Source organism: Epinephelus fuscoguttatus, linkage group LG8, assembly GCF_011397635.1.
Source record: "Epinephelus fuscoguttatus linkage group LG8, E.fuscoguttatus.final_Chr_v1".
NCBI classification, from domain to species: domain Eukaryota; kingdom Metazoa; phylum Chordata; class Actinopteri; order Perciformes; family Serranidae; genus Epinephelus; species Epinephelus fuscoguttatus.
The window spans coordinates 11,226,826-11,251,504 of record NC_064759.1 but is presented as its reverse complement, the minus strand read 5'-3'; the positions used below and the strand labels follow the sequence as shown (position 1 = coordinate 11,251,504).

The following is a 24,679-nucleotide window of genomic DNA, read 5'->3' as shown; positions in this document are numbered from 1 at the left end:
TGATGCATTGGATGTGCTGAATGTGCATATTAAGGCAGTACAGGAGGAGGTGCACATTAATAATCCTCCAGGACTGTAACATGCTCGTGTTTAACCCAAACAATATGTCATGTGACTGCAGTTGGTTCGGATCCAGGTCAGAACACATTCTCACCACAAATGAACCGCACCAGAGTTCGTTTGTAACCGGACCGAGACCACGTCTTCAAGAAGATCTCGGTCTGGTTGATTTGATGCACACTCGAGTGCGATTGCTGTGTTCACACCTGCCCAAATGAACCGCACCTTTTGGGCAAACAAACTTGAGTTCAACTGAACCGAACCAGACAGGGCAGGTGAAAGCACCCACAGACACCTTTAGCACCCATAGTACATCTGCAGTACCGGGTTTGTTTCTGGACACAGCATCTGAAATGGTCCTTTGCAGCTGGCAGCAGGTGTCATGTTGGTCTTCAGGGTGAAAACTTTATTTGTGCAGCAACATCAAACCAGGTGCTTAACATTAACTCCATTAGCTCCCAAGATCGAAATGTTGAACGTTTAACTATACAGACACATTAGTCTCTGCGCCTGTCTTTCTCAAACCCCACCTTATATTTGTCCAACTGAAGCCAGGCATCACACAAATTTACATCTCGTCAAGGTACGAGCTGCAACTCAAGTCGAAGTCTGACATTATGAACAACATAACGTCAAGTGACATAACTGATAGATAGATAGATAGATAGATAGATAGATAGATAGATAGACTCTATTATACAGGTATTTGTGAAGCAGTTTTCCATGACTTTTCCAGGTTTTCATAACCATGCGAACACTATTAAATCATCTCCAGGCTATATACATTCATATTAAGCCTATATTAAGAACCACCACTTTATTTTCATATGTTTTATTTGTTAAATGTCACCAAATGTAACCATGTTGAAGTTTAATTGATGAGTTAGATGTGAGCTAAAGTTTATGCACATGACATTGACTTAAGTTGTTTTTTTTCCCGAGGCTTCCTGAACCTTCATGAAGCCTCAAAAGAATATCTTTACATTTTGAATTTCAGTCTGTTTTTTCATCACCACACACAGTTGTCACATTGTGGGGAAAAAGGGGGTTTTCAACTGTCTTGCTTCAATAGATACGGTTCATTAACCTGCAGCCACCAGTAGCCTTATTTATTGTTTTGAAGTGTTTAAAAAACACTAACAAGGTTTTTCAGGATAGCCAAATCAGAATTCTATGCATTTATCAATTCATTGTATATCTTATTTACATACGTACATTTTATTTTTCCTCAGGGTCTTTAATTTTGTGAGATTTTCCTTAAAACTAAATAGGAGTGAATCAGAGCTGTGGGAGAACCAATTAAAATAAACATTTTCTGTGGTGACGCTCTCATGGGAAAAGTGTCACAATTAACAGCAAAAGAAAAAAAGGGAAGATGTTATGACATCATAATGTGACACCCCATTGAAAATTCATGAGAATGAATTAACGAGTGCACAAAGTGTCACCTCCAACAGATCAGCATACTGCCATAGTCCTGGGTTGCGTGTGTGTGTGTGTGTATAACTCATTCATTCCCAATGGTAGAATGACTACTGCTGCCACACAGTATCAAGCTGTGTTGTATTGGTCCTTTACAATAAATGATATCAATGCCCACATCAAAACTCAAAATAAAATATGGCACACGGTAAATATATATTTTAGCAGAGAAATACTACTCATTCATTTCTGTTAATAAATAAAAGGATAAATATTGCCTGCAGAGATATAAGCAACCAATAAGATATTTAATTTCTTCTAAAAGTCTGATGATTCTGTATGGGTGAAGTTTTTCTCTTTTAAAAACACTGTACATAATTACCTTTAAAGGGGACCTATTAAGCTTTTCTGTATATCCTGTCTTATATATAGAGTTCATATTGATAGAGGATTAAGCTTCAAATAATGAGGTAATACTTAGGTAAACTCTTTGAAACTTCAAGTTTTCTTCCGTTCTGAACAGTTTTTCACCTATTTTCAACTCTGGCTACACCTGACCCTAACAACTCACATGGTGGCCAGGTGGGTCAACAACTCACATTGTGACCTTAATGACGCTAAAACTAAGAGCTCACGTGACCCCTACAACTCTGCAAGGGTTCCCACCCACACAGGTTTGTACCAACACAGGTTCATTTAGAACTGAAGAAGCTTCTTGGATGAGAGACGAAATGTCTTCAAGAAGCGCAAGCAAGTCCAATTGCCTACTATACAGCACTTACCATTACCATGACCTGGATGACTGAGAATCTTCTCCGACAACTCTGGCTACAGTATGATGTCATAAGGTGCCGTTTTTGCTCCCGGCATGCCACTGCATGTGTTTACATTATGTAGCCTTCATTGCTAAATGTAGCTAGGGGTGTAACAATCAATCGTTTTGAATCAATATATCAATTCGATGATCAATGATTCAGTATCGTATGCAAAGTGAAAACATCGATCTATATCGTCATCTTTAGGGTATGCTTTATTTTGAAAGTGTGTGTCACCGTCAAACAGTGGCAGGCAGATGATAGCAAGCAGCCAAGAGAAAGGCTATGAGGATAACACTCTGTAGTCTGGAATAAATCAGTAGCATGGAAATATTTGGGATTTTGGAGAAAATACAGGTCAGACCACATGGCATATGTAAACAATGCTGGTACAAGTTAAACCATGACGTAACATTACCTGCCTGGACGGCATCTCATTCTGCTAATTTTTCACTACAGTAACACTGAGCTGCTCTGTCAGGAGACACAGCAACTTAAACCACTGGTGAGTAAGAAAAATAATAAGGTTACATGTAATTTGTTAAGCTACAAGTAGAGGGAAAATGTCTGCTAGCCGCTAGGCTAATTTATACAATATAAACATGCTTGAGCTAATTATGGGTGACTAGCAAAAAACAATAGTTTTGTCTATGAACCATGACGGTTATTACTGAGCTGAATTTGGTACTTTTGTTATGATCTTGTTGTCAATCTGTGTTTTATGTCTGTTGGGAGAAGTCTGCTTTATGGGTTTTAAGCCAGACAGCTCTAACGTTTTATGAAAAAGATGATGGTTTTCTTTCAGAAGGGTCTTTCTGGCAGAAAGTGCTGTGCTGTTTTATGTGTGTTAGTGGAGTCAATTTAAAGTAAACTTTACTGCACATAAGCCATTAGAGTTATTTACATTATTTAGCCTATGTGTTTTTCTTTTCTTTTATGGTCAAAAGCATAAGACAAAGGGGTAGCAGCCTCTCCTGTAACAGATTGTGTTAAATGATAATATAATATCGTCTCATATCGATCGCTGGCCCCTGAATCGCATCGAATCAAAATCTAATCGTGATTTTACGTTTTACGTTTACTGATGGCTTTTCATGGTAAAAAATGCTTCTATTCTCTATTACATTAATTCCCTGGCTGCAATGACAGTGCTGTGCGGTGCGGTGCTGAGACTAATGCTGGTAAATAACTTCTCTAACTAATCTAGGTCACTCTGCATGGACAGCAGCTAATGGTTACAACCTACTACAATATTACAAATGACATGTCAGCAAAACATTGACATGCAATATGTAAATTCATAAAAAGTTTATTGCCATCATTTAAACCTTTACATTCATCTGCCATATTTCTGCATAGACAACACCAACTCGAGTCGGCAACTCGTACCAAAACTTTCACCAACTTTTCAAGTTGTTGTTCCAACCTGAGGGGACATTCACATCAGTAACTCAGTTTTCCGACAGTAACGCCACATGAATGCAGGATCAATAATGTATCACATGATGAGCTGTCTGTGTAGTGTTTGCTCATAGTGACGAGCTCAAGAGAATCATCACTGCGGTTTCCCCTCAGCTCCATGGACCTTAATAGAGTCTGTGTATTTGTGAGGTTTGATCTGAATCAGTCACAATCACTTTGCTGTAAAATGACCAAAAGCAACTCCAAGAAGCAGACGCTAGCCTCAATGCCTCCCTTTGTGCTGGACTTTTTACATCAAAAAACATCCTCACCAAACCCTGTTTATTTTTCCTGCATGGACCCTGAATTCACACAGCATGCAGGTTTGAAGGTCTCTCCACTGAAACCAGATCTGATGAAATTCTTTTAGCCGGGGAGTCCAAACTCACCTATTTCACGGTAGGAAACACACAGAGGCTACAAATGAAACAGATAAAATGTTTCTCCATTCTGTCCCATACAAAATCATTTCCATTTTACATCACGCTCATATAGCGAGTGGTGAATGACATTTCCCCGGGCCAACTGTTAAGCATGGTCTGCTTCACATACACACACGCATGCACAGATAAAAAGCATGTGTATGAAAACAAACTGTCTTGTCCCTCTCAGCTCTCTCTGTCTAACTCCCACTTGTGCCCTTTAATATTCTGAAGCAAGTCAAACTATTTTAGGTGGCATTAAACTCTGCCTGCCGCTCGCATGTGTGCGATGAATATCACAACAGTGGTAAACCGCTCTGATTGTAACCTTCTACGTGATATAATTATCTCTGAACTTCAGTTTTGCCATCTTTTTTTAATACAATACAACACCGAATGCCAGCGGGGTAGAGAGTGAGGGGTTCAGAGCAAACGTGACATCTGACAGGTTGTGATTCATACTCATACTTCATTCATACTGACAACTTTGTCAGCATGGAGCATGTGTTTACAGCCAATGAGACCCAGGTGTTTAACATCACAGGGCACCATGAATGACAGCGATGTTTGACACATAATAAGGAGGGTTTTTTTTTATATATGTCATCAAGATAAATTATGATGTGATGACAGGCAAACATAGTGTTTGACTGAGAGATGTTTCTTTTTCCTGAAGTGCTGTTAAAGGTGTTTTTTTTGTAATAAGTTTGTCCAAATTCAATAAACAGCAAAGTGCTGAAGCTGACTAGAAAGCACAAAGTTTATTGACTGGCTATGAGGCTCTGATGCAAATAAGGAAGTTGCGCTGAATAATGTGAATGGACAAAATACAATTGCTGTCCTCAGGCACAAAAAATCTGATACTCTCCCTCTCAAAACTAGGCAAATGCAGTACTTTCAATTATTTATAAACTGGTAGAAATTGGTTATTTGATCATGATATAAATCCTTCAAGGAATACTTTACTGATTTTCAACCAGCTTTGTATCATAGCAATGTGAGTAGTATGTGTGAATGAACTACGTTAAGCTTCCCTCCATCTTAACAGGGCCCAGATCTCCCTGCTCTTTTTTCAGCGAACAATCAGATTTTCACTGATTCTAGGGCTGCTGCTCAAACTACAGATTGTACTTCCTCATTTCCATATTGCCACCATGGAAGCTAGGGCTGCCCCCTGATAGTCAACCAAACGTTAGTCGACCAGAAAGGATATTAGTCGGCAAGATTTCATTGGTCGCTTAGTTGGAGAAAAAAAAAAGTGAAACTCTATTAGTCAAAATAAATCAAAACCTACAGTGTTTCCTCTAGGAATTTTTTTAGCAGCGGGGGCAGGACATCCAACCACCCCCCCACCTGTCATTTTAAAAATTAATTTTTTACCTTCGTTTTCGTTAAGTGAGATAGTGGAGCTCTATGAAGCACCTTGGACATTTTGGGGACTAATATTAGGTCTATTTCATAGTAATATTATTTCAATTAGACTATTTATTATTAGTATCATTTTACCTTTTGAAATACAATCACACAATATATTTCTGTAGACTAAATTTTCTCATCTGTCTAATGTGGTCTGGATGTGGAAATATCAGTCATAACACCCTTTTTCTGTTTTCATAAGTAAAATATAGGTTTCACAAATCTATAAGTGGGTTAAAACAGCTTTTGCTATAATGTCTAACACTTTTTTGGAGGTGTAAGTGGAAAAAACAGAGAATCAGCTGCTAAATATTATTTCACTTTGTTTTCTCAGACAACTGTCTGTCTTAAACTGTGACAGTGATCAAACTGAGCGAGCAAGTGTTGAGCACAACGAACGCGTAGGAAGAGTCACGCGCGCTCGTCACAGCCCCGTGCACGCGGATACGGTTTGTAAGCTCGCGGAGCAGAAATAGGCCCTCGCTGTGATAGTTTCTGCTCGCGGTGACTGTTCTCTGCGCTCGTATCACTGGTTTATATCTGCTCGGGTGTTGGCATTTAAACGCCATAAAATCAACTCCATTTTATTTTCTTGAGTAGGCTACTTTACTGTCGGCTTGAAAACGAAGCTTAACGCATCCCCTGCCCTCGTCCGCCCCTCCCCCTGTGTCAGACTCAGAGGAGAGGAGAGGTGAGACAAAGTGCGCTGCAGCTTGAGCTCCGCAGCCATACCGGAGCAGAGACGTGCATCTGCCCCAATTCTGAAGCAGTGGCGGCAATAATTTAGCAGCGGCGGGCCGCCGCGTCTAAATGAATGTAGTGGAAACACTGACCTATATGACAGAACCATGTGGGAATTTAATTTGAAAGGACAGACACAGGAAGTGGCCATGCTCAGCAGTCAGACAGGAGTCATGTTACAAGATATCTTTCCCTTCTTCTGTAAATATTCAGTCTGAAAAATACGGAAAAGTTGGTCATGTTAGTGCAGGGCTACCCAGAGCTTTACATCTGTCCCACAGACGATAGGCCTACACACTTATAAACAGCTCCTGGAAGAAGATCAGCTCTGCACTCAGGGTTTCAGGTAAATAGGCTATACAATGCTTGTTAAGGTTGCTCAGCAACCTCTAATGCAACCTGCTGCTGCGCTCTTGAAAGCTGGCACAAAAAAGGCACAAGAGTAGCACCCAGTGCCCGACCTTGCGTTTTCCACACAGCTAAAGACACGGCATGTGTGCGGTCCCTAATTTCCAGGGCTGGTACCTGTGGTTATTCCACAGGCTAGTTAATAACATGTCGGGCAGGAAATCCAAAGTGCGGGATCATTTTGAGAAGGTGAAGGACGAACCCAAGGTGATATGTAAACTCATCTTCATTGGTCGACTACAAACATGACGTATCATCTGGAACATGGAAGTAGCTACATGCCCATTAGCCCACAGCGTCGTTAACAGGCGGCTCGCTCAGTGTGTGACGTGCACTTGTAGATAAAATATAGGCCTATATTAATGAAGGTTCATTAGTACGGTTTTGTATTTCTCTGTAATGTAGCACAGTGTTAACAATGTTACTGATACTATTCTTTCTCACACCTTCAACTCAAACCATTGTGTTGCCCCGCCTAAAATATATCATTTAATAATCAAATTAATATCATAAACATGCCAGTGACAAATCGACTAATTGTAAAACTCAGCAGTGCTGATCAAATATACAACAAGATTCTGTTACTGTATCACCTGTTTCTCACCCAAAACGTCTTCAGAAACATATTTTAGTGCACTGTTTAGCAGTTATATGAGAATTTGTAGACAGGAAGTTGGCACTTTACGGTTTCCTGTATTGTTAAAATGAAGGCCGATTAAAGGGTAAGAGTAAGCAGTGCTGATAAATATGAACCAAGGTTATGTTTCTGCGTCGCCTATTTCTCACCTCAAATGTTTTTAGAAACTAACCTTACCATTTAACTTTAATAAGTGAATCACCAGCTGGCGGCCATATTGTTTTCGGATGAGCCAGAAAACTAACTCGCATTACAACACCCCCCAGCAAGAGTGTTTATTGGTCCGAAGCAGCGCAGTTAGTTTAGTTAAGTTTAGTTTGGCCATTTTCCAACATAGATGACTCAAATACACACAAGAAAAATTAATAATAACTACAATAATTCATGACATTTGAGGCAATGTTGACCGTAAAGGTGTAGCTGAACCTTTATTGCACCTATCCTTTATACATTAAATGTTTTTGTACTGTTGTCTTTATATTTATACAATGAAAATTAAAGTCATACTGACTCACTCAAACTTTGAACAACTTCTTTACACAGTCTGGAAGCAAATTGTCTTTTGATTTTATACAATAATTGTGCAGTTTTACCTACAAATCTCTAAATTTGAGAATGTGAGATTATAATTAATTTTTGGTCAGTTCTTGATAATGAGCTCTATTTACGAATCTTATAGCTCTCTTCTGTAGCATAAAATTTGGATATGTGGGTGTTTTGTATGGATTACCACAAACCTCCACACAGAAGGTAATGTATTAGTTGTAGGTCTTCTAGCTCTTGAGCAAAAGCAAATGTCAAAGCTGTTTTCTGTGGTCATGAAGCACCAATTTCAAAAGTATTTGCATCTTACTACGGAATAGTTTTATGAAAAGTCCATCTTTCCAGCAATAAAATATTTATTTAAAAACTAATTTTCAACAGCAAAAAAATCTCAGATGACGTCTGGGAGTAAAAACACTTCAGGCAGACACTATTAATCAAGACTGAAATCCATCAAATTACCAATATTCTCACTGAAAGTCCCTAGAGTCAGAGCCAACAACATCTCTTTCTTACAGTAAGTGTGTATTTGAAAAAAAATAGGCACAGAGAGCTGAGGAGAAAAAGTCTGTTTTTAAAACACAAAAGAAGGATTTCCAGAGTGCAGTGTGATTCAGCAAGGAGGGGACCCTGCAGGGTTCTTTAAAGAATGAGCTTTCAGATATATCAGAAAACAGGAAGTTGCTCTGTACTTCTGAATCTCCTGGCTGAGAAGGTTATCCCACTGTTAGAAAGCTAAGAGAAGCCCTCTAGTTATTTCTCCCCAGGGACAGATGAGCTAAGAGTCCAGTAATACAGCATGCAAGGGCCAGAACACTGAACTGACCATGATCTGGATGGGACAGCTCTGCTAGCAGCTTGGTTGAGTTTTCAGTTTGATACATGCAGCTACATGCAGCAGATCTATTCCAGGGTCCTTGACAAGGGGAAGTTTGGTATCATTTACTATTTCACCGCTCTCCTCCTGATTCCAGTCCTCTAGCAGGAAGTCCATCTCTTTCCCTCTCCCTCTCACCCTTTGCCTCCCTCAGACACGCGGAGATGGATGGACAACGTGTGCAGGAGTCCTTGGCTGAACTGTAGAAGTGCTGACGTGGCGCCAAGCCCTCTAACAGCGTGATGACGCCTCTATCTGTCTCTCCATGATGCACTCTCTATCCCTCACACGCATATACACACACTCACAGGTGCATGTACAGATAGGTACTTCACTTACTAATATGAGGCTGTACACAGAAAAGTGCACACTTGCATGGATTGTATCTGCACATGGATTTATGTGCAGGCTCCGGTTCATGCACAAACACACATGGCACACATCTCTCTGTCACTGTCTGTCCATCTAGCAGCACCTTTATCACTCCATCCAGTCTCCTATATAATCAGCATCAGTCTCTATTGTCACACTCCTTCCATCACAAGCACACGTATACACGCACAGGCTGTCACACAGATGCATCCCCAACACACACACACACACACACACACACACAAACACACTCAGGTCAGCTGAGTGATGTTGGAGTGTGTATTTCTCTTCTGCCTGTGTTAAAGTGAGTCATCTATCCTTCCACAGCTTCATTACAACCTGCAAGGGCAAACACTATCTCTCGCTCCCTCTGCCTCTCCAGATGGAGGGAGAGAGAAAGACTGAGATATTCAATAGATAGAAAGCGAGATCTCTTTCTCTCTCTCTCTCTTTGTATCCCCCCCATCTTCCTCTTTCTCTCTCTTGTTCCCTCGCCTCTATATTTATCTTCTGTTTCTCCATCTATGGCCTTATATCTTAATGTTTTCAATCACACACTCCTTCTCTCTTCCTCTCCCACCTCGCCTTGAGCAAGTGCCAGCACGGTTAAGTAGCTTGTGATGTAAACATTTTAACCCACTGAAAGATGCAACAACGTGAATGCAACAGAGTGAATAGAGCCACAGAGAAACGTGGTCCAAAGTATGCGGACACTCCTGTCCAGATAACTGTGTGTTTGGAGCGTTTTTTTTAATGGTTGGGGCAAGGTGCCTTTGTCCCAGGTGAGGGAAGTGTTAGGCAAAACTCTAACCATGCAACAGCATACAATGATACTTTGTAAACTAACTTTCCAACAGTAAGAAAAGGAAAAAGAAACACAGAAGAGCTTGACTGCCCTGCCAAGAGCCCCCAAAACGCCCTGATCACACAGTAAGTGTTTTAGCAGCTGGAGGCGCCTTTTTCTAATTGTTTTTAATGAGAATGAAGCTTTTTGCCTGCGGTTTTTGTGTTGCTCGTGCCTCGCGTTTCTGCACTCCTGGAGCCCTCTGAACTCCTCAAGTTGAACGAGCTTCAACTCAAAGCGGAAAAATGCCCCACGTCATCTTTTTCCCCATTGTACAATTGGTTGATTTGAGAGGCGGCGGGTCCTCTGTTGTGGTCACGACAAGTTTACAGTTGGTAAACAATGGAGGAGAAACTGGTGGTAGCGGTTGCTGGATACCCAGAGCTATACAGCCCAACAGTAGACAACAGGTTGTTAAACTGCCCCCGAGTCATCCTAAAATATGCCTGGAAACGTCCATCATGAGGGAGAAGCTCTTGGACCAACTGGTGGTACTTCCAGTGATCCACCCGTTTTTTAGGGTCTCATGTACCCACACAAATCTCTGTTTCCCCGTGCCCAACAAACTATTTACTGACAGCCTCTTACCCTCAAACAGAGCTACAGCAAGTACCCTCTGCCTGAACATTGGTAGATAGGTTGGCAACAATAAAAAGGTGCTAGTGGCATTTGCAACCTGCAAAAAACCTGTGTGATCTGTACACAATAATGTGATTCTGCAATAAGATGTTCAAAATGTCATACATGGGTGTAATGTAAAATTAACCACAATGTGTATGTAGACAGATAAATGCAGATATTTGAAGTCAAAAAAGAGGTATTAAAAAGGGAATAGGTCATTTATAGGTCATGTTTCTATAGCAGGAGGCAGGAGAAAAGGCAGAGACATATGAAAAGAGGAATTTGTTGTGTTCCACCTGCCTCTCGCAGCTCAGACAGAGAGCTTGTAGAAAGCTTCAGTTTTTGAGGCCCTACAGAAAGCATGAATAATGCATAGGAGAAACCTCTTATTCTCTAAATTTTAAATGGCTAGCTGTTATCAAAAATAACTTCATCTGAGGAGCATTAGCAGACTTGCACGCAACAGAGTGGCTTCCAGAGTATAGGATTGGAAAGAGAAGCTCAGCTCTGATTCATATTTCCAACTTTCTAAATTTGCCTGCAGAACCATTTTAACTGTTTTACTATCAGTTACTTTTATTATTGATACTAATTTATACATGTATGCATTATTTAATAAGAATAAAGGTGTTGGATTATCAACAGGGCATTACACTGAAAATGTTTTCACAAAACATGGACTTCAGGTTTTGCAGCTGGGACCCTCAAATTAGACATGACAAAATGGCATGACTCACCAAAAGGTTGAAACAGGATTCAAGTCTTGAACTCCCTCTACTGGCTTGTAGCTCAGGCTGATAGAAAATGCTGTGGAAGCTGTTGCACCACTGTGGGTAATGAGACGTCCTTCAGTTGAATCAGACCGCTCAGCCTCTCTGAGAAAGATTATAACAAGCTGTTAGAAAGGACACCAGACAGATGCTGAAACTGTGAAGGAACTATGCTGCGTTTGTCCTTTATAATCAAACAATAAACTAGCTTTTAATTATACTGCAGTCACCACAAATTAAAAGACAAAAAAGCAAGATGAAAACCAAGAAAGCAACTTGAGGTGGAGCTTAATATCTTTTAATGGTTTGGGGAAAACACCGTAGTTCACAGAGGAGTTTAAGAGTTAAAACAATTAGTCATAAGTTTCCTATTGATCCCTCCCCAAGGTCTCTTATCCCAACAACTGCAGACAGGCTCATTACTCTAAAAGACAACCTTATAGACAGTAAGGACTGATAAAGCTGGATCAATGCCACTGATCAGTTCCCAGCACAGTATGGATAAGCACACAGAACTGGAAAAGACAGAAAGGGCATTCTCATTAAATGAAAGCTTTCAAACAGTCTTTTGGCTGCAATGCACAAAGAGTAACTTACAGGGTGTGATGTGATTATCCCATTTGTTAGTTTCAGTGAAGATAGCTGAAATCCCAAATCTTTACAGTACTTCGGCCATACAGTCAAAAGAGATCTGTATCTTTAACAAAGCTAACAGGCCATATTAGCCATTAGACACCACAAAACTATGGATGGATTAAAAGTAGAAACACTCATTTTCTTATATCCACTGTTTTTGTGAGATGTGTTTTTATACTGAGGGGTTTTTTTGTTTTTGAGGGAATAGGTTGTGATGTTCATGCTGAATTGAAAAACTTAAAATAAGATATTCAAAAATAAATAAATACATAAATAATGGACGTAGCTACCATGACAATCGCCCATTGGTTTGTGGACTCACATTTAGAAGCCTTAAGTTTGGCATTTTGGCCGTCGCCATCTTGTCTTTTTTTGGAGCCATAAGTGATCATATGCTCTGGTCCTTAATCATACATAACTTGAAGCCTTAACAGTCCATTGTGTAGGATTTAGGGGGATGTTTGGCAGACATTGAATAAAATTCAATCGGTATGTTTTCTTTAGCATACAATCATCTGAAAATAAGAATCAAAGTGGTTTTGTTACCTTCAAATGAGCTGTTTATATCTACTTAGGGAGCAGGTCCTTGTCAATGGAGATCACTATGTTGCACCGCCATGTTTCTACAGTAGCCTAAAACACATGTGCCAAACACTGGCTCTACATAGGGCCATTCACATTTTCATGTCGGCCACCATAGTTAATAGCCTCTCTGCAACAAGAGAGTTGGAAAAGACATATTCTTTTTAAACATGAAATGGCTTTATTCAGTGTTTTTTCCTGTTTGAATCACTGGGTCTGTTATTTTGGAGAGTAAGAGACCTCTGCGGACAATTTGGCTCGCGGCAAAAACCTCCTAAAAGTCTGATTCAGAAATAAAGCAAGCACACATAAGTTATCAGAGAAAATAGGTGAGCACACATCAGCAGGTTCTGGGCAAGTGGGCCATCTGCAACATGCCAAACAGCGTAGGAGAAACACAGATATTTAATGTGAAACTGCTTTATTCAATGTTTTTTACCGGGTTTAATAACCTGGTCTATTTGTTCTTTAGAAGAAGAGACCTCTGCAGATAATCTGACTCCCACCTGAATAATGAACACTGAAGGAATTCTAACCTGAAAAAGTTTCAGCTGGTTGCAATTTACAATCCTCACCACTGGCTGCCACTAAATCCTCTTAGATCTTCCACACTGGATCTTTAATAACATGTAAATGGGTGAGTTATACTAAAATTCACCCCAGGTACAGTTTTCATGAATGGAAAAATGAGCTATAGAGGCCAAAACTGTGTGTTGAACCAGGCTGTAAATGTGTTCATTTCTGCTGTAAAGCTGGGCATTTTAATTTGGGGGTCTATGGGGTTTGACTCACTTCTGTAGCCAGCCTTAAGTGGACATTCATGGAATTATTGTTTTTGCACTTTCGCATTAGTTTCATTTTTTTTAGCCCCAGAGGTTGTCGCTTGATTTTGGAGAGTGGATCCAGAGGAAACACCATTTTGTTCCCTAAATCATTGCGTGACATCATTCTAAGATTGTTAGGTTCAGCTCCACATCATCAGACTTAACTCAGATTTCATTTGCCTAAGCTGCATCGGCTCTACATCCATCAGGCTCTGCTGTTTTTATGGTACCTTTGAGATGTTTTCATAAGAGTCCATTAATAGGACCCATTGCTGTGATGTCCACTTACTGTTGTTAGAGGCATTTACATATTGTTGTGATATCCACTTACAAAGCCAAAAAAAGGCCACTGGCCCAGACAGACTAAAGGCATGTATTCTGGGATCTGTGGACGACAGGCAGCTTAATCAGCTCCATTTGTTTATAGTGAGCCATTGTGACTTTTATACATACTGCCCTACATGTAAAAGAGAACAAAAAGCCCTTAAACAAATTATCTTCTAATCCACCAACTATGATCCCATTTTGTGTCGAGCTAAAGGTTTTGGAGGCTGCTCTCTCATCAGCTGTTTTGTACGGGTGTGAGGTTTGGCTAAAAATACGCATGAAGTCTGTTGAATCTCTTCACATGACTTGGGGTGAGGTCTACAACATCTAACCTGCCTGCTGGAGGCAGGACTCCCCTCAGTGGAAGCTTTAGTGAGGTTTCTGACCAAGATGAAGCAGCATCATGGCATGCCTCGTGACCCCTCGTGGTATGTTCTTGAAGTAACAAGAAAAGAGAACCGTAGACAGATGATTGGGCAATTACAGTCTAAGGAGGGAACAAGATACAAGACCTACTAGTCATCAGGCCAGATATATCCATCCAACCACCTCAAACCAGTAAAACACAGCATGTTAAAGACCATTTGAGAATATCTTATATGTTCCAGTTGTCATCTCACAGACTGTGATTGGAAATGGTAAAGTGGAACCATACATCACCTGAAACATATTTCTGCAATACTGGCGTACAAAATGACCAACACGTATTAATGTGGCCTCGCACACAGGATATACATGGCAAAAATAGACGCAACTCCACTGATCTAAGCTCACTCTTTGTGAACACTGATGAAAGAATTTGAGTTCTGTTACACGCTTACTGTGTGCTATTGACGCACCAGCAAGTCTCTACTGAATGATGGGATTTTGTGTTAATTGTTTTTCCTTTAAACAGTTTTACTAATGAGTATATATGATTTTTTACAAAGTCTTAACCCAAATGTTTTATTTGTTTGTGTTAATAAAATGGCTAACTGTTATTAAAGTCTGTGCCCTCCAATTAAAGGTCCCATTTGCTTGAGAAACAGCAAAAATTGCATATGACATTTAGAATTTATACAGAAAATACTGACCACAGTTTAGATTTATTTCGTTTACATGGTCAGCTAAAACACTCACAAACACTTTTAAGCTGTCTGTACAAAGGGCTTGACATGCTGCTGACCAGAGATAATATATCTCTGTCTATCTTTGATTATAACTGCTTTGAATCTACGTCAGATTTGGGAAACGTTCGGTTACTGTTTGTCAAGTGTTTGTCATGTTTTGACGATAAGAGTAGTTTAAACCACAATTAATCGTTTGGTTTCTTCAACTTTCACTCAAGAGAAAAAATGAGCCTTTAAACTTGAAAGAAATTTTACATTTATCATGATTATTATTGATATCGAACAATGTGTTTTATTGTGATAACATTTATGGACATACCAACCAGTCCTCACACACACACTGCCTAAATCCTCCCAAAAAGCCTAAAAGCAAGTATACCGAATAACCTCCCACCAATGGCTATAACTTCCATCCTTTGTAAGTCCATGGAGAGCGTTCTAGCCAGTCATCTAACTTGGTCTGTAAACAGGCACTTAGACCTACTTCAGTTTGCTTAGAAAAGTTACAGAGGCACTGCTGTCTATGTTTAATGTCATCACTAAACATCTTAAGGATGCCAGAGTGTTATTTGTGGATTTTTGTTCAGCTTTTAAGTCTTTGAAGACACAAGCTTCTAAATCTGGCATGTCTAAAGTCAGGCCCGGGGGACCGATTTTTAACAGCCCAGGCTTGTACTTAAATATAAAATGTGGCCTAGCACACAATATTGGTTAATCAAGCACAATCGCAATCACCTCATGCTGGCAGGACTATCATACAGTTTGTTGACAGGCACCAACTACACAAGCAGTACTAATGCTCCTTCATAAACAGACAGTAAACAAACAAACAAACGGTTACCTAGGAGCAGACATTTCCTGCTAGGTAGCAGACACGACCACAGGAAAAGCAGAGGCGTCTGAACACACTTCTCAACATGGAGGTGGCTAAGCTGCCAGCTAGCGGCTAATAGTGCTAACTCCATAAAAAGAGCTAAGCAAAGGCAACAGTGCTGACAGAGCTAAAGGTGTTAACCAGAAGAGGAACTGCAGGTCGGGCACTACACTTGCGTGACAAAAACGCTGTCCTTATATCTGCAGTAACTGCCATATGACAGCAGTGCAAAGTGGCAGTGAGCTAGCTCGTGGGATACACATACGCACTAACATACATAAACAGCTAAACCGGCTTACCATAACAAACCACAGAGAGGCTCGGATTTTAACACACACAGTGGTAGTGTGATATCATTCTCTGCTCAGTTCATGATTGTTCTTGATTGTCAAGAGTGCTATTCTTGCCATCTTTCCGGCTGATATCGCCAACACTCAACAACTCACACCAAAACAATCCAGACTAGGCATGTCCGAAATCCGCCCCGGCAGGCCAACTGTGGCTCACGGATTGATATTAAACGGAACTTTGCTTGTCTTTCAAACTGTACTATATGTTGCCCACCACACAATATTGATTAATCAAGCAAGATTACTTTGCATCTTTTTGCGTTACTGTCACAATGGCAGAACTATCATACAGTTTATAGACATGCACCAAGTAGGAACTATGCAGGTGAAACTAATGTGTTTTCATAAACAGACAGCAAAGAAACAAACAAACAGTTACCTAACAGCAGACACTTCCTGTTACATAGCAGACATGGCCACAGCAAATAAGTGTAAAGTCAACAGCGAGGGCTGCCGCTCTCTGGAGCCGTGGAAAATTACATACTTTTCCACTGAAAGATGATGATGGACAGTTGAGTTTGTCTCATTTGTATGTGATGTTTTTTAAACAACCCATGTCATGAAAGAAGCAGCTGCCCCCAGGTATTTCCACATTATCTAATCTGCCCACATTCAAAAAAGTTTGGACACCCCTGATGTACAAAGATAAGTAATACTACAGGTAGGAGGAAAAATATGTATGTTTGATTTTGGGGTGAACTGTCCCTTTTAAACTCATGATCGTATTTATCCATGTATTTTGTTTCTGTAGCTGTCATAGGACACAGGAGTCCCTGCTGTAGTGCAGTGGTTACAATAACTACAGAGGGATCCTCAACTGGTGTGTGGTCATGCTGGTAAGACAAAAGCTATGGTTAGATGGTGACATGCCTAGTCGCAGCGACCCAGAGCTCTCTCTGCTTTAGCAAAATTAGGACTGAGACACTATAGACTATTTAATTTCATTTGAACATCTTATTTAAAAATATAGATATGAATGTGTGTGTATGTGACTGTAAGAATGATGTGATGAGCGAGTGTGTGTTGGTGTATCTAAAGTATCTACCTTTCTAATCTCCTAGCATTGTAGTGTGCATAGCTAATCACTCTTTCTATTTTATCCAACAGTGTCATAGATTTTACAGCTTCTTTGTCTTTAGTTTTTGCACATCTCAGGCTCCTTAAAAGGAGTTTAGTGACCACCTATTCATCTGTGTAAATAATTTCTGAGTTCTGTGTTGTTTGGTATTCATTTTTAATTTCTCCTAGCCATTTGGAGTCAGTAGGACACGATAAGCATAAAAAACGAATCATTGTCAATGATAATATTGATAGAAAGTCCTCAAATGACTGACAATAAAGTTGCAGCTTCTTTAAATGAGTACTTACTAACAATGTCTCAGCTTGTTACTGATGTTACAATTGGTCTAATTTGTTGCCATATCAAATTACACACATTATTAATTATAAATAAACAAGTTTCAACCTTAAAATGTGATCACGTTTTAAACCTTGTCCCCTTTTGTATCAGGATCAGCTGCAGGCTGACTTGGCAGAGATGGCTGCCATCTTGTTTTTACATGGATTAGTGTATTGTGGTCTTACTACACTAGATGGCCTAGATGAGGACGCAGGATGTCAGGATGATATGACACAGGAGTCCCTGCTGAGTTCAGCCAGTGGTTACAATAACTACAGAGGGATCCTCAGCTGGTGTGTGGTCATGCTGATAAGACAAAAGCTATGGTTAAATCTACTGGCATTGTGGTGTGCATAGCTAACAGCCAAAAAGTTTGGACTCCCCTGTACTAAATGGAGGCGTTATTATTTGCCAACTATCCTGTTGGCTCTTTTCATGCATCAGATACACAGAGCCATCTATTGTATTTGGGTCTATTGTGGGAGGAGCCTTGGCTTCATACAGACTGACAGAGAGTTAAATACTTCCTCGTTTCTCCTCTCTGAATAGACCCTCAAGGGTCTGACTCACCTGTCGCTTTCATGTGCAACAGTCAGACCAGTTACAGTACTGGGCGGCTGTCACTTCATGTGGCGTCATGAATACACTCCTACCTCCCATGTCAACACCACGGATATTTGAGCTTAGGGCGGATTGTTGTGCAGCCCTTTCACTTCCCTCTCCTGGGCTACTACGCGAGCAGCAACAGGCATGCTACCATCAGGAGTTAACTGTTGAAGTTCACTTTAAGTAGGTTAAAAGCTGTTTCTGTCATCATGGGTGACTCGGAAGCGACCGGGACCTTGACTCGCAGGAGAAGGGCGACCTTTGCGGCGAGGAGAGGAGTGAGCCTGCTGCCGATGAACGGGAGTTCTGCGGCGGGGTGTCACAGCTCAGTGACCGCTGACATTAACGGGGATAACAGCCAGGGGAAACAGGAGCTTTCACTGGAAACAGCCCGGAGTAAATCAAAGAGTGAGAAAAAGAAACGCAAGAATGACTTAACTGACAGACTGAGGTGAGTTTAACTCAACTTATCAGACTGTTTTTTTTTCGGAACTTGAAAGCCTCATGTTTCATGGTCAAAAATGTGACGCTGGCTCCAAAGCAGTGACGTCGCCTCACTTTGAGCTAGTATTTTAGTTACGGTGGTTAGCATAAGTTAAAGTGTTAGCTAGTTTTAATTTGCAGCGGACACCGAGGGGTTAACGGCTGGTCAGGGTCACTCCAGGTCGCCCTCAACGAGCCCTTTTGATTTCGTGTCTGTTGTCGCCCATTCACAACATCATTCCCACTACTTGGCAGCACTTACCCTTCATGGCTAACGTTAGTCCATGACTGTGTGTGTGTGTGTGTGTGTGACTGGGGCTGTTTCATTGATCAGGGGTGTATCTGACATGGACCGCATGAACAGGGTGAATTGTGGGTCAGATAATCCCCTTAGGCCAGTTATATAAAAATAAAGTACACCCTGTGAGCTGATACGGCACTAGTTGGTATTTAGTGTACAATAAATCAGTTGGCAATACCTAACTGTGGTGTATTAAAATATCATTAGAAGTAGTGTTGTTATTATGGGACATAAATTCAACCACACCTTCGGAAATTTGACCAGTGTCACTTTTAGTTTTCTGAGCTGTTTTATTATTGGCTGTAGCCTGTTGTTTTTGATGCTAAGATCTATCTTCCTTTCTTTTTACTTATCAAAACTGCAAATCTGGAGGTCAGTGTTGACATTCACAAAAGACAACAGTGTATGTTCCCTATATCCTCCTGAGACCCGAACTTTTGCTTGGTATGCATTTTCAGTTTCTCCTTGCTATTTGGGATCAGTAGGACCTGATAAGTACGAAAAACTAATTATTGTCAATGACAATAAAGTCCCAATGTCCTTCAACGAGCTGATGAAAAATTCCTAATGTCTGTACATGAGTACCTTCTAATTAATAACATCTTAGCTTGTTGCCATTGCTAAAATTGGTCAAATTTGTTGCCATATCAAACTACAAATGTTACAAATTATTTAAAAAAAACAAAACAAGTTTCAACCATTAAATTTGATCAGGTTTAGTACTTCGTCCACTTTTGTGTTGGGGTCGGCTGCAGACTGACTTGGCAGAGATGGCCGCCATCTTGTTTTTACATTAATTAGTGTGTTGTGGTCTCACTACCACCACATGTCACAAAAAAAGTGTCCACAAAAGAGGACAACAGGTCTAAGCTAAGTAAAATGAAGTATAAGGTCCAGTAAAACTGATGACACAGGGTCTCAGGAGGATATTTACTGTGTGATGATATGTAATCAATATGATACCAGAGTCAAATGGAAATAAATGTATTTTAAAGGGACAGTTCACTCCAGGGGCCAACTGTGGCATCAAGGACTGATTTTTAAACGCCCCTTGGCTTGTCTTTCAAAATATACTATATGTTGCCCACCACACAACATGATGCATTACTGTCACAATGGCAGAACTATCATACAGTTTGTAGACATGCACCAAGTAGGAACTATGCAGGTGAAACTAGTTTGTTTTCATAAACAGACAGCAAAGAAGCAAACAAACAGTTAGCTAACAGCAGACACTTCCTGCTGCGTAGCAGACATGGCCATAGCAAACAAGTGTAAAGTCAACAGCGAGGGTCGCCGCTCTCTGGAGCCGTGGAAAATTACATACTTTTTCACTGAAAGATGAAGATGGACAGTTGGGTTTGTCTCATGTTATGATGAAAGACGCAACTGCCCCCCCAGGTATTTCCACATTATCTAATCTGGCCCCCATTCAAAAAAGTTTGGACACCCCTGAACTAGACTGATAAATAACACTACAGGTAAGAAGAAAAATATGTATGTTTGATTTTGGGGTGAACTGTCCCTTTAAACTCTTGATTGCTCTTGATTGTCTCACCTATTTATCTGGGTAATCTATTTCTGTAGCTGTCATATGACACAGGAGTCCCTGCTGAGTTCAGCCAGTGGTTACAATAACTACAGAGGGATCCTCAACTGGTGTGTGGTCATGCTGGTAAGACAAAAGCTATGGTTAATCTACTGGCATTGTGGTTTGCATAGCTAACAGTGTCATAGATTTTACAGCTTGTTTGTCTTTAGTTTTTGCACATCTCTGGCTCCTTAACAAGAGTGTAGTGATTACGTTCAGGTTACATTATTAATAATAAGTGAAAGCAAAATATGAGTGAATCCCAAGTGTGTGCTGGCATGATACCCTGTTTGTACTCATCCTCTCTTTCATAGAAGAACTCACTGTAAAACAGAATCTGAATACTGAGCAGATAATACGCTGATATGCATTGATACAGCCGAAGAAACCAAAATTTTATAAAATGAGGAAGAAATAGTCCCAATTTTTCTATAAATAAACTGTGTCTGATACTGTGTCACATCTGGTTTACTGCGAGCTTAACCACAGTGGGTGTTAGAAATAACATTACGTTTCATTAAAGAGGCTCTTTGTAAAATTCAGAGTCGTCTGGACAAGCTTGTGATCATGGAGGTGGTGGGGAGTTTTTCCTTATCCGCTGTGAGGGTCCAAAGGACAGAGGGATGTGGTATGTTGTAAAGCCCTCTGAGGCAAATTGTTATTTGTGATATTGGGCTTTATGAATAAACTTGAATTGAATTGAATTGAATTGAACTGAATTGAATTGAACTGAATTGAGCCGCCAGCTAGCAGCTAATGGTACTAACTCCATAAAAAGTGCTAAGCAAAGGCAACAGTGCTGACAGAGCTAATGGTGTTAACCTGTGGGGAACCGGAATGTGGGCGCTGTACTTCCTTAAAAACGTTGTCCCAATATCTGTGGTAACGGCCGTATGAGAGCAGTGCAAAGTGGCGGTGAGCTGTGGGATGTACACATGCACTGACATGCAAACGCGGCCGGACAGGCTTACCACAACAAAGAAGCTCGGATTACAACACACGCATTCATGCTCTGAACGTTGCATACACAACCTTTAAATCAGTGGTTCCCTACTGATCCAGTCACAGGGTCCAGATTTCTCTTTAATCATTAGTTCAAGGTCCACACAGTTTAATACATTCAGCGTCATACTTGTGTTTGAACATGTCGTCCAGCTAGTTTGCTATCTCTGTTAAGTAGCTGTCTGTTAGTCGCTCACTCCACAGCAGGAAATGGCACTTGAAAGTAAAAGCTCTGTGCTGGAAATTAGCTACACTTCAAAATAAAGACTTGACACGTTTGTGAGTCACTTGCGGTCCATGTAGAAAGGACCTGCAACCCACTTTTGGACAGGGACCCACCAGTTGGGATCCACAAAAACATCTTACTTTATTTAAGATTGCTTATTTTGAGAAATTCAAACCCTTTTCTCAAAATATCAAAATAATGTGCACGTATAGTAAAATAATTCATGCCAAGCTCAACAGCTTTTCCTCCGTACTGGTGCGAGGTGACAGAATATGAGGGAATGTGGAGAAGACAAGGCTGGCAAAGCCCTCTGTTAATCCAGGCTTTGAACACAGATCGTTGTGTTCATCGCAGGAGGTTTTCCTTCACTCCCACTGAACTTCTGTCCCATCCCCAGGCACAGAGCCTTTGTGCTGGGTAATGAGATATTACAATCCATTTAGAAAGAGGAAGAGCGAGGAGGAGAGATAAACAAGAATGTGGGGAGGAGGAGGATAAAGAGGAGCAGAGATGAGATACAGGGTGAGGTAGGAAAGAGTGGAGCAACAGAAGAAGAGAGATATTCTGAAAGAGGGGTTTATATGAAGGGATGAATTTACTGGATTAGACTTGTTGGAATGACAATATGAACACATGAAAGAAACAGAGAAGAAGGTGTTATTGTGGATACACACATGAGATAGCTGGGTGAACTCTTGCTTTGTGTTACAGGTGCTGAGTAATGCTCGCCTCTTCTTAGAAAACCTGTTAAGGTAAGTACGTTTGGACTCTTCTGAAAAGCGTGTTATTTTTTACTCCTGTCTTTTTTCCTGGGCGCCTTTTCCCAGTATGTCATTCCTAAACAGAGATTCCAGTGATGTTAATGATGAAAAATACCAAACAGAAGTACCAGCTTCTCAAAAATGTCACTGTCTTCTAGTGTACTAATTCTGTAATGTCTCTTTATTGCTCAGTTTGAACAGTAGGCAAAGCATTTTGACATCTCTTGTAGAAAAGCACAGGCGTAATTGATACAACAGTTTCAGGGTCCTGGTATTGTGCATGCTGATACTGGGCCAATGTAACAGAGCCATCAGTAGTGTTAGTAGTCACACCTGCATTTTTCCTGCCGTAACAAATCAAAATTTCCGCTGTAAAAAAGTCTATATAAATAAAACATAAAATGAAGCCTATACTGGGGTAAATCGAAAACAACTCACTAAACTTAAATCACCCATTTCTTTTGTATTATGCAACAGTACTTATATTTGTATGTGATCTCTCCTGTCTTTTTTATGTATGTTTTTTTACTTGCTGTGCAACTAATTGCCCTCTAGGGACAAAATGAAGTTGAAGCTGAGGCACAGTTCTTAACTTATTTAATTTCAGAAGGAAATTAACTTCATTAATTGACTTTAGAAAACACTTCCTTATTTCAGCAGTTTACACATGCATTTTAAATATATACTGTCTATGAATTGTTGCTTACTGTTTGTACATAGCATCGCCTGTGAAAGTGAAAGCCGACTTCTAGCTCACCTTTTCAACTGCGCGTCCCATGTAGGCAGAGTCCTCTGCAGCAGCGCAGGCTCCATTCTGACCTGTGACCCTTTGCTGCGTGTCGTCTCCCTCTCGCTCCCACCTTTGCTGTCAGGCTTCAGCTGTACTATCACTAAAAGGCAAAAATACAAAAAATTATTTTAAAATAATAAAAAAAGTGAAGCTAATCCCAGATTTTTTCAGCCTGTGTCCATGATTTTTGTAGCTTCTTCCTTCTCTTGTCCCTACTCACTACCTTTTTATGAAGTCCAGACCTCACCTGTGTGCTGTGCCCAGGATCGTTCCAAACAGGGCAAACTAAAAAATAAAAACTAGAACTTCGTCCTCGTGGTTGTATGCCTCTGCCAACCAGTCAAGGTGTACATCCATGTCTGTCCAAACTCATGTAATATATGTAGAGAAGACTTTGAAGGGATTTGGTAATGGTATTAAGTGTATTTTTTGGCAAAATGTGGATACTTCACACACTTCAGAGGATCGGCGAACAACCTGTTAACACCCCGACCACTGAGTAATCAGATTATTGGAAAAACTAGAATCACCACGTCAAGGCTGTATGCCTCCAGTCAAGTTGCAGTGACAGTTTACGTATGTCCAGACTCATATGTAGCCATGACGTGGATGCTTCACATCTTCAACCCAGCAACACTTAAGATCTACACAATCAACAGTCTCAAGGTGGACACACAAGATTACTGTCACCAATTCAGTATCTGAGCAAATGTCTCCCGTCTGTTCCTGAGATGTGACATTAAATAATAGCCAGAAAGGTGTTTTTGCAGAACATTATGATGTCACAGTGAAGCTGACCTTTGACCTTTTGAATATAAAATGTCATCACTTCATTTTATTCTATTAGACATCTGTGTGAAGTGGATTAGGGTAGTATAAGGTACCTTTAATTTAGATTTGTCTTTTTTCATCTACCATTTCCTTTTTCTTTTGGTTGTGTTTTCAGGTATGGTGTTCTGGTGGACCCTATTCAGGTGATTTCCTTGTTTCTGAAGGATCCCTACAGCTGGCCAGCAGCATGCCTGGTGATTGGTAGGTAAACTTTTAATCTGTCCAACACAATCACAGTCGCCAAATTAATCAGGCGATTAATAAGATGAGATAAAAACTGTTGAACATCAGGAACACTGATTTATAATTAAAATAAGGGAAGAAAATCACATAAAATGTCACTGCTGTTAAAACTGAGCTTGAAAGGAAACTAGGATGAAATACAGGGATAGATGTCGAACCAAAACTGGAATCACTCATAACCACCAAAGCCTAAAAAATGATATGGGACACATGGAAGTGAGATTGATGTACATGAGTACTGATAGTTTGTCTACTGCTAAAATTTCATCTGGCCATGTCCCCTACATTACAACATTGAGTCATTTAAAAGCAGTGTAGCAATAACACTTCAAAAA

General features: G+C 40.4%; 1 protein-coding gene across 1 annotated transcript in view; it reads left to right on the top strand.

The window, feature by feature from the left end:
• Positions 1-18,179: 18,179 nt before the first annotated feature.
• Positions 18,180-24,679, top strand: part of dgat1b (diacylglycerol O-acyltransferase 1b) — a 30,062-nt gene continuing 23,562 nt past the window's right edge. Inside the window, exons 1-4 of the mRNA XM_049584316.1 lie at positions 18,180-18,567; positions 20,488-20,575; positions 22,431-22,471; positions 24,217-24,302. Coding sequence (XP_049440273.1) covers positions 18,326-18,567; positions 20,488-20,575; positions 22,431-22,471; positions 24,217-24,302 — 457 coding nt within the window. The 5' untranslated portion in view covers positions 18,180-18,325. The remainder of the gene's footprint in view (positions 18,568-20,487; positions 20,576-22,430; positions 22,472-24,216; positions 24,303-24,679) is intronic.